Source organism: Coenobita brevimanus, chromosome 117, assembly GCF_032717465.1.
Source record: "Coenobita brevimanus isolate Jiangsu-jjx chromosome 117, ASM3271746v2, whole genome shotgun sequence".
NCBI classification, from domain to species: Eukaryota; Metazoa; Arthropoda; class Malacostraca; order Decapoda; family Coenobitidae; genus Coenobita; species Coenobita brevimanus.
The window spans coordinates 8048629-8059262 of record NC_137070.1 but is presented as its reverse complement, the minus strand read 5'-3'; the positions used below and the strand labels follow the sequence as shown (position 1 = coordinate 8059262).

The 10634-nt window shown below is 50.8% G+C and overlaps 2 protein-coding genes across 2 annotated transcripts; one reads left to right on the top strand and one right to left on the bottom strand.

Moving 5' to 3' along the window:
• The first annotated feature begins 6069 nt into the window (after positions 1-6069).
• LOC145418956 (histone H3-like) lies at positions 6070-6480 on the top strand. Its single transcript, XM_080287208.1, has one exon. The coding sequence runs from the start codon at positions 6070-6072 to the stop codon at positions 6478-6480; it is 411 nt and encodes a 136-aa protein (XP_080143334.1).
• Positions 6481-9313: 2833 nt separating this feature from the next.
• On the bottom strand, positions 9314-9685 carry LOC145389467 (histone H2B-like). Its single transcript, XM_080264762.1, has one exon. It carries the CDS (start codon positions 9683-9685, stop codon positions 9314-9316), a length of 372 nt encoding a protein of 123 aa, XP_080120888.1.
• Positions 9686-10634: the final 949 nt, after the last annotated feature.

The window sequence follows — 10634 nt, the reverse complement described above, 5'->3', positions numbered from 1 at the left end:
GAGGATAGCCTCTGGGCATGCTAGCTCGAAGGCCTTCTCGAGATCTATGAAGACAGCTAGACCTCTGCCTCCTCGGAATTCAGACAGGAAGGAGTTGAGGCATTCTGAGGCACCTTTGCCCTTGATGTAGGCGAAGATGTGGCTGTGTGGGGGAGGCAGTGACCAAGTCAGACGGTGGAGAACCATTCGCTCCGCAGTTTTGCCAAGGCAACTGAGAAGGGAGATAGGACGGGGGTTGTTGGGGTCGTTTTGTTTAGGGATGGGGTGGATTACAGCACGCTTCCACTGCGAGGGTATACGTCCGAGGGTCCAGGAGTGGTTGAAGAGGTCAAGGAAGGCCTTCCTAGTCACTGGACCCGCATGTGAAAGCATGCTGTAAGTAATCCCATCTGAACCTGGAGCGGTGTCGGTGCTAGTTTTGTAGGTGTGTGTTAGTTCGTGTATGGTGAAAGGGCAGTCTGACTCGGCTGGGGTGTTTTTATTAATGTGGATCAGGTGTGCTCTGTGTTGGTATAGGTCATCTTGTTTGCGTCTGGTGGAGAGCGGGAGTTGTTGGGGGGAGGTTCTAAGGGCAAAGGCCTCAGCCATGTCATCAGCTTTCCCACGGGGTGGGGGGGGGTGGGGGGGGGGGCAGTGGGAGGGCTAGAGACTACTTTTAGTTTCCTCCAAATAGATCCGAGATTGGTGTGAGCTCCCAGAGATTGGCACCACTCCAGCCATTTCTGCTCTTTTATGCTGTTCTTCTTCGCTATAGAGTGCCTGATAACACTTTGGAGATAATCTTAGTGCATCGGGGGTGGTGTTGGAGCGGTAGATCTTTTTAGCTCTGTTTAGATGGTGGTTGAGCTCTTTGACCCTGGGGTTATAATACCAATGGTCTTTGTGGAAGTGTTTTGGAGGACCGGTGATGGGGATTGCTGTGTCTGCCGTCGCCTGGAAGGCCTCCGTGATTTGGTTGGCATGGCTGTCAAGGTCAGGTGAGGGGTCTAGGGTAAGGAGGTGGTGGTCTAGGGTGTCTGTAAATAAGCCCCAGTTTGCTTGTTTCGTGTTCCATCGTGGGGGGGGGGCCCAGGGGGCTTCGGTAGAGGAGTGATTCCTAGGGAGCAGAGGATGGCGTGGTGATCTGATGTTAAGGTGGGGTGGATCTCCCAAGTGGATCGAGGAACGAGAGTGGAGGAAACAAGGGAGAGATCCAGCCTACCTCCCTGTAGGTGCGTAGGGGTGTTGGTGTTGTTGAGGAGGGATATGGTCGGGGTTTCTTCAAGTACTAGAGCTATGTGGCGTCCTGTTGGGTTAGCTGGGCTTCGGGATCCGAGGCACATGTGATGGGAATTCATGTCCCCCCCTATGAATATTTCCTCTGATTGTGAAAGGGAGAAAAGCTCTCCCAGGTGTAGATCGGCTGCAGGCGGACGATAGACATTGAAAATTTTTAGGTTTCCATTTGTCAGGGTAAGTTCTACTCCCTGAATTTCAGTTCTGGGTCCACAGTCTGGGAGGGGGTTGATGGCTATTGCAGGGATGTGGTTTCTGATGAGGATGGCACAGCCTCGGGGACCGCCACGAGCACAGGGAAGAAGGAAGGGGATAAAACCCCGCAACCGCAGTGGTTGGCGCTTGTTAAGAAGAGTTTCCTGCAGGAGGAAGACATCGATGTTGTCTTTATGGGCAGCCTCCTCGAGCAGAGAACGTTTTGCAGAGGCACAGTTGATATTCCACTGCAGTATGCGAAGAGATGTAGAAGGGGAGGTGATTTGTTGTGAGGTAGGGGGATGGCTTGCAGTGTTTAGGTCATTCCGGTTGATGGAGTGGATGTGGGAAGTGGTGATCTGGATCAAGGTCTCCCTTTCTTCCCGGAGGGGGTGTGATGTTGGTGGCTGGGGGCTCCTGCATGCTTGTCCAGGTGTTCTTGAGGCCTGTCGATGGAGATGGAGCGGCTTCTGTTTCTTGGATCCTGTGATGTTAGTGTTGCACGGGATCGTGAATTTTGGCGGTGTCGGTGGCGTGGTTGGTGGGCAGTGGCTGGGTTGGATGGGGTTGGTGGGGGTTGGAGTGGCGCCTGTAGTGTGGGGGTGGCTGGGGGGAGTTTGTTGGGGGTGGCGTTGGTCCGATCTGGATGCTCGATCCACTGTTGTATGGCTTGGTGGGTTACCTGGAGGAGGGGTTTGGGGTCGAGCTGTTGTCCCAGGATCTTTCCGAGTTCCTCTGCTATTGTGGTGCATAGGTGGCGGCTTAGGGATCTGAAGTCCTCTATGCTGGTGGTGGCAAGGCCTGGGAGATGAGTGGTGTCTGGTGAGGTTTGGGTGGAGGAGTCTATGTTGGTCTGTGTGCTGGCGTCGGTGTGTTGTGGGGTGGAGGGGGGGTGACGAGGTGGCTGCGGGGTTAAGGTTCGTGGTTGGCGAGCTGGGTTTCTCTGTGGGTGGAAAGCCGACGGGGATGGGGTGGGGTTGCGTAGTGGGGGAAACTCGGTGGGCTGTGGAGGAGGGAGAGGGAGAGACGAGGTTTGGGGGATGATGGGGGGCACGCCCCAGGCGTTGGTGGTTGGAGAGGCTAGGGGTACAGGGAGGTGGTCTTGGACCCAATGTGTCTCCCTCTCTATCCCCCACTGCACACGTTCCTTCCTGGCAGGGCAAATCTTGTTCCAAGCATGGTGCTTCCCGCCGCAGTTCGGGCAACGTGCAGCGACCGGCTGCTTGGCCTTGAATTTGTCTAGGCACTCCTGGGTGGCATGGCGGCCACTGCACATGGCGCAAACTGGGCGGCGGGAGCACCGTGATTGGTGGTGTCCGTATTGCTGGCAATTGAAGCAGCGGAGGGGTTCTGGCATGAAGAGGCGTAGGTGGTATGAGCCCCATTGTCCTAGGTCGAGGAGTGGAGGGACAGTTCCCCTGATAGTGACAATAACTTGCCTGGTATTTTGTCCCTGTACACTGCATCTCTGGGCAGTTTCGACTGAGTCGTGGTCTAGGACTGCCGCCATGGGAAAATTTGTCGGGTATTTTGTGAGGAGAAATTTATGCGGGGTAAGGTTAGGGTCCCGTCTTTGGATGCTGATGGGTTTTCCGGCAATAGTGTTCAAGGTGTGGAGGATGTCATGAGAAGCATCATCAAGGGGAACGATAGCAGTGTCCTGGTTTTTAAGCTGGACCATTTTGAATTTTAAGGAGGGGTGTGCTGCTGCAATTGCGTTGGTGATGTCGTAGGTAGAGGAAAAGTTCTCATTGGGAGTGATAATGAAGCCTGGGTATTGATGAGGGGGCTGAGAAGTGGCGGCATCTGCAGGCGCGTGGAGGATTGGGGGTGAGGGTGTGAGGGTGGTGAGGTGCGGTTGTGGGGTTCAGAGGATGAGGTAGTGGGGGGCTCAAGGGGGAGCGTGGTCTTGGCAGCAGAGCGGCGTTTTTTTTTTACCAGGGTAAAGCCATCAGCATCGTCAGTGGGTTGAGCAGGATCTAAGGCAGAGCTCTCGGAGGCCCTGGGGGCGTGGCTTGTGTCTTGGGCAGGTTTGGGGGTCATGGCAGAGGCAGAGGCACGATCCACTTCGTCAGAGTCTAGGTCGGTATTCATAGCCGGGGTAGATTCAAAAAAATCTTCTGGGTCATACTCTGGACCAGTGAGACGAGGTTTCTTAGCCTGGGATGTCTTAGGGGAAGACGTCAGAGCAGGCTTGGGTGGAGGCTCCATGTTACAGACACACGGACATGCAGACAGAGCTTGAAGAATAAAAGTAAAAATAGAATAAAAGTGAAAGGATGTGAAACTAAAAATAAAAATAGAATGAGGTGAGCTAAAGGGGATAGGTAAAGGGATATATATAGCTGAAGAAAAGAAAAAAGAAAAGAAAGAAAAAAAAATAGAATCAAAACGAGCGAAAAAAAAAAAAAAAAGAGAGAGAGAGAGAGAGAGAAGGGCAAGACTCTCCGGCGGTTCGCCACAGTAACGGGGGCCTAAACTCCCCGCCCTCTAAAGGGCGACGCAGGAGACCCCGTCACTGCCCCGTGAGGGACTTACCTAACCTAGCCCTAACAGAGCCAACCCTTGCCGCCTCCTATAACCAGGCCTCTAAGGCCCCCCCTCATGGAGATACCCTAATGGTATTCCTTCAGGGTTCAGCGTCGTACTACGGCAGGGACTCTAAGATGGCAGCCGGAGAGTAGGTGAACAGGAAGAGAAAAGAAAAAAAAACTGAAAAGAAAGAGCTGGGAGAAAAGGATAGAGCCAGGAAAAACTCGAAAGCTCTGTGAGGTGCGATGGTGAAATTGCTGAGAAAGTCTATGGAGCCGGGAATCCACGTTTCACTAAGCAGAGATGTTGCCTTGGCGAGAGCTCGGCTGAGAGTGACGACCCCGAGTTCGTTCGTTCGTAGATTTCCTGCACCTATAGTGCAGGCCGGGCCATACATTAGCCCGGTCAGTGAAGATGCTGTATTCTCTCGTGTTCGATCCGGTTCACAATGTAGTTCATAATCGCTGTGTCGTAGGGGTGAGTGTCTATTATCTCTTCCAGGCATCGTTCGTGATGTTCTTGGAATGGCACTGGAGTAGCGAGTCTTAGTAGGGCGTCGAGTGCATCTGAGAAGTTGTTGTCCCAGTAGCTGTCTCTCTGATCGAAGAGTTCGTCGAAGGATAGTGAGTCGAGACGTTGCTTGATGGTGGGATGGAGGGGTGGCAAGATGTCTCGGATGCGGTCTTTTGCTTGATCCTGAGGGCTGACGTTCGTGGCGGTGGTGGGTGCAGGCAGGTCGAGTGTCGAGTTGATGGAGGGGGCAAGTTGTTCTGCCTTCCTCTTCTTATTCTTCCCCTTCTTCTTCTTGGTGGTCTCAGTTGATGGCAGAGGGGATGCAGTGCCTGTCTCCATGGTGGTGTCTTCATCACCGTTGTCAATGGCAGCAGGATCTAGGGTGTCTGGAGGGTCAGGGATGGTCTCCGTGTCCTCCTCAGCTGCCGGTGACGAGGCGTGATCTTCAGTAGTCGGTTCGAGGTCCAAGTTTGGTGCCGGGTCGTCGGGAATGGTGGCAGTCCCTCTGTTGAGAGGAGCATCCAACTGCAGCCGTTTTTGCGGTGTTGTGCGAGGTTGTATAGGCTGCTGAGGACGGGGCTGACGCTTCTGACGAGTGGCGGGACGGACATCGTGGGCGAAGCTTTCGGGGATGACAAGGCGTGGCAACCCATTCTCCTAAAAAATCTGAGGGAGGAGAATGCGCAGGGCCGCCCTGTCATCACCGCAGAAAGCCTTCGCCGTCGCGATGCACATCGCAACGATGGTGTCCATCTTCCCGGATCTCCCAGGATTCTGAGGCCGGCGTCTCTGGGCCGTGGGGTGCCGCCATGCATGGACAGAGCCCAGCACAGCTACACCCCCCGGCCCAGAGACATCCCTGGCCACAGGACCCTTAGGAGACTGTGAAAGACTGAACTCCACCGTCTCACCTTCGCCAAGAGAGCGTTGGCGGTGCTTTTCGTTTGGTACAACGATCGAACGGCCAGGGACGAAAACATCAGCACCAGTGTCCTGGCACGTGATGAAACCGTACCCAGCCTTCACGTTGAACCAACGAACGGTTCCCCTGATCTTCTGGGCTCCCGGAAGCTCCGATCTGCTGTTGGATGCCCCCCTCAACGGGTCGTAGGAATTAGCAGATGTGCGAGCCATGGTGAAGTCCACAGGATCAGTGCGCCAAGGTTCACTAGCTCGCCTATGGACTTGCTGGCACGGTGGCTGGACCAACTGTGATGACCCCGCTCGCCAACCACCCTTATATAACCCTGTGTCGGTCGTGCAAGTACGAATCTTATCCATCTAACCTTGATTTCAGGCCTAGGCCCCACCCCACCTCCCAGGAGGCCAATCCTAGAGAGGTGTCGTAGCCAGGTCACGCCACAGGGCATGCCAAAATTTGCAAGCAAACCAGGAATTGCATCGAAAAAGCATGAACAGTAAATCACCGCCATGTACATCACACCCCGACCATTCACACGCCGCCAGTCCTGAGACAGGCAGCATAAAAAGGCCGCTGCCAGGCGCGGCGCGCCAACACTCTTGTTCTTCTCGCTCGCTCAGTCACGCTCAGCCATGGCTCGTACCAAGCAGACTGCACGCAAGTCCACTGGGGGCAAGGCCCCTCGCAAGCAGCTGGCCACCAAGGCCGCTCGCAAGTCCGCCCCTGCCACTGGCGGCGTCAAGAAACCCCATCGTTACAGGCCTGGCACTGTGGCCCTGCGTGAGATCCGCCGCTACCAGAAGAGCACTGAGCTGCTTATAATGAAGCTGCCATTCCAGCGTCTCGTCCGTGAGATTGCCCAGGACTTCAAGACTGACCTGCGCTTCCAGCCCTCTGCCGTCTTGGCTCTGCAGGAGGCGTCTGAGGCCTATTTGGTCGGTCTCTTTGAGGACACCAACCTGTGTGCCATCCACGCCAAGCGTGTAACAATCATGCCTAAGGACATCCAGCTGGCCCGCCGCATCCGTGGCGAGCGCGCCTAAGGCGAGAGGCCCCTCACCTCGATCGAAAGAAATCTCGGCCCTTTTCAGGGCCAAAACCCTTTTTCAAAGAGAGATGATGACAGACCCTCAGTTTAGGTTTCCATATATCAGCTCTTGCTTTTCCACACAGACACACACACACACACACACACACACAAATGAACTCCATTACTTACCTACATGCATGCATTCATTCATTCATTTTTTTTTTTTTAATGATTTCCTTTTTTTTTTTTTTTTGAAGGGGGGGGAATACTTGCCTATTCGTTTATTTCTTTTTTTAATCTGTTGTTCACGTCGCAGTTTTTATTTTCGTTATTTGCCTGTTTCTTTTACTTACTCATCGATTCACTCACGCCCTCATAAAGGTACACAGGTTTGCACAACGAGATAAGTCATTCCCGCTGCATATTAGGAGATGCTCTCTATCCGTCATGAACGCACGGTGAATCCTTCAGTTACTATGCTGGAAAAAAAAAAAAAAAAAAAAGGTTAACCTGAACCCATCGATTTTCGCCTGCTGCAGTTGTGCTCGTGTATGTATGTTTCTACTGTACCTATGTATTTGTGTGTCTTTGTGAGCATGTATGTCTGTGTGTACGGACGTATGAGCACACACACACACACACACACACACACACACAAACGGACGAATGAACTGTACTTATATAGTTACATACATGCATTCATTCATTCATCCTTTTTTTCAGTCATTCATTTCCTTTTTTGGGGGGTTGGGGTGGGGGGGGAGGAGGGGCAACTTGCCTATTCGTTTATTTCTTTTGTTGATCTGTTGTTAACGTCGCAGTTTTTGTTGTCGTTATTTGCCTGTTTCGTTTACTTCCTGATCGATTCAGTCACGCCCTCATAAACGTACACAGGTTTGAACAAGGAGAAAGGCATTCCCGCTGCATATTAGGAGAGTCTCTGTACCCGTTATGAAGGTTTGACAGTGGCCACGAACGTACATTAAATCCTTCCGTTAATATACTGAGGAAAAAAAAAAAAAAAACCTGAACCCATCGATTTTTACCTGCAGTTGAGCGTGTGTATGTATGTATGTATGTATGAATGTTGTATGTTTATACTGTACGTGTGTGTGTGTGTGTGTGTGTGTGTGTGTGTGTGTGAGCATGTATGTCTGTGTGTACGGAGGTATGAGGGCTTGTGTGTATGTGAGCTTGACTTAGTGTGTACGTACATGTGTAGGTCACTGCGTATACAGTATAAATGTATTTGTGCACATGTGTTGGTGTATGTACGTACAGATTGTAGACTGACATGAATATGCATGATACGATGTCATGCATGTATTTACTGTACGCCTGTTGAGTGTGTGGGTTGGTACAGTCGGCCTAAGAAGTGCCGGCGGAGTATCCAGAAGTTTTCGGTCAGCGATAGTGTCCATACTCTTCCTTATATCTGTACGAGGTGAAACCTAATACGTAAAATTGTTACAAAAAACAATAAATCCATGGCCAGTTATCTGTATATTTCCAAATTATTGTAGGAAGCAGTTGGTTAGTTACGATAATAGGAATCCGTAAACGGAACTAATTAATGTTTCACAACTGTCGCTCAGGGAGAGTCGGGAATAATGATTTTGTGGCGTTCAAATCTAGCATGGTAACAGGCAGTGATTTTTGGGTAGCGTAAGACTGAACCAAAGGGAGCTTCAATAAACATTGGAAATGATTAATTATTAGTTATAAAATAATTTCCGTTAAAATACTAGGCAATAATTTCAAGCCATTTATTTCCGTTTCCAATGTCTCCATGGACGACGACAGAAAGCGGGAAGGAGGCGTAAGCCAGTAAGCTATTTTAAATGTTTCGATCAACACGCACGAAAGGAGATAACATTCATTCAAGGACATGCAGTTATTACACTGCCTTTGGCCAGTTTCCCATGAAGAAAAATCTCAGGATTATTTCATCTAAGACAGAGGGCTATCGATGGAAAAAAAAAAAAAAAAAAAAAAAAAAGGCCTACCGTACATCAGAGTCGGAGCTCCTTGGAGAATGCTACCTTCTGTCGGTGTCTGATATCCTCAGTGGATAATCGATTCGCAAGAGTAATAAAATGCAGAGGTTCACAAACAAATAATTGAGTTCCAAACTTCCAAATAAGCATTTTCTATTGAGCAGGACATTAGTGTTTATTAAAAAAAAAAAAAAAAAAACAGTGACTGGGAGTTATAGGCGTACTGGCCACCGCGCGCGAAGTTAATACATTTCACATTCATTCAGATCGGGAAAGATAACCAAGTGTTACCATCTAATATATCACTGCCTCCTGTTATTCATTTTACATCATTATTTTCGCGATATAATATATACGTTATTTGGCATGACGTGATGAAGGCATTGAATGTTTACCTTATATTCACTGTTTTCATAGAACGTATGGGAGTGGAGAGTGACCGAAGCAATCTGAAACTGTGTCGTCACTTCTTGGGGCGACGGTACGTTGTTGTTGTTGTTGTTGGTTCTCCAGATGAATAAGAAGGCGCGCACGCCCATATTTACTCTTTTATTTTGACTCTATTGTTTTAACCCCCAACCCTAGTTCAAAACATTTTGATTGTGCCTACGTGCCCATCCCAAACCACCGTTGCGGAAAAGGAAGAAAGAAAGAAAGACATGAAGGGAGAAAAGAAAAGAAAGAAACACATGAAGGGAAAAAAGAAAGCGAGAGAGAGAGAAAAAAAAAGGTCGATAAACCCGAGTTCCTGAGAGGATAATTTGTAAGTCTGTCTTTCCCCTTTTTATCGAAAATCTTGTGGCTTCGATTGGAGCCAGAAATGTTGAAATGGCCAAGAGCGTAATCTCTCTACTTTGAGGAGGTGTACTTGGTGACAGCCTTGGTGCCCTCAGACACGGCGTGCTTGGCCAGCTCGCCAGGGAGGAGCAGCCTGACGGCCGTCTGGATCTCCCGGCTGGTGATGGTTGAACGCTTGTTGTAGTATGCCAGGCGTGAAGCCTCTGCAGCAATGCGCTCAAAGATGTCATTCACGAAAGAGTTCATGATAGACATCGCCTTGGAGGAAACGCCGGTGTCAGGGTGGACCTGCTTGAGCACTTTGTTGATGTAGATGCTGTAGCTCTCCTTCCTCCTACGCTTCTTCTTCTTGTCTTCCTTGGCAATGGCCTTCTGGGCCTTGTCAGCCTTCTTGGCATCCTTTCCGGAGGTCTTGGGTGGCATGGCGTCACCGAGTCAGACGGTACGTGCACGTTGCAGGAGCGAGCGAGAGACTGAGTCGACATGGGGGACGCGCTTGCTGAAATCCTTATATGTGATTGCTGCCCGATCGCAGCCCGGCTTCTGCCTCGTTCCCATTCACTCCTAGCTCAGACTCTGTCGGGTGCGGAGGTCTGGCCGTTTTCTCTCGAGCTGTGAACTCTGTTTCATTCACTCGTGGAGAATTTCGCCTGTTTCGCCTCGTTTTTTGCCAGTTTGGACTTAGTCTCTGGCACTGAGGAAGCTTTTCTTTTGCTTTACAGGTTTTTTCTGAGACTTAGTCTCAGATTGCCTGTGTGTGAGTGGGAGTGTGTGTGTGTTTGTGACTGTGTGGGTGTTTTTTTTTTTTTTTTTTTTTTTTTTTTTGGCCTGCCGTTAGTGTACCTCACCGTAGTACGACGCCGAACCCTGAAGGGGTGCCGTTAGGGCACTTCCATGAAGGGGGGCCTTTAGGGCCTGGTTATAGGAGGCGGTGAGGGCGGCTCTGTTAGAGTAGGGAAGACCCGAAAGGGGCAGTGGCGGGGCCTCCCATCGCCCTTTAGAGGGCGGGGAGCATAGGTTGCCCGTCACTGTAGGGACCTGGCCTCTTTTTCTGTATTTTGTTTGCTTGTGATTTTTGAGTGGTTGTGTGTGTGAGGTGTCTGTGTGTGTGTGTGTGTGTGTGTGTTTTTGACTGAGTTTTTTTTTTTTTTTTTTTTGGCCTGCTCCGGTGAGCATGAAGGGATCCAGCATCCCTAGGCCCCCGGGGCATTCCTGCCTCCCGCTTCCTCAGTTGAGGCCCTCCATCCCGTGCCCTACCACAGGCACGAAGAGGGAGCGTCACTGCTCAGACTCGAGCCCCCACTCGTCCGCTCACGAGGCCGCGTGTGCTAACCCCTCTACCCTAACATCCACGAGAGCGGCACCTCGCTTG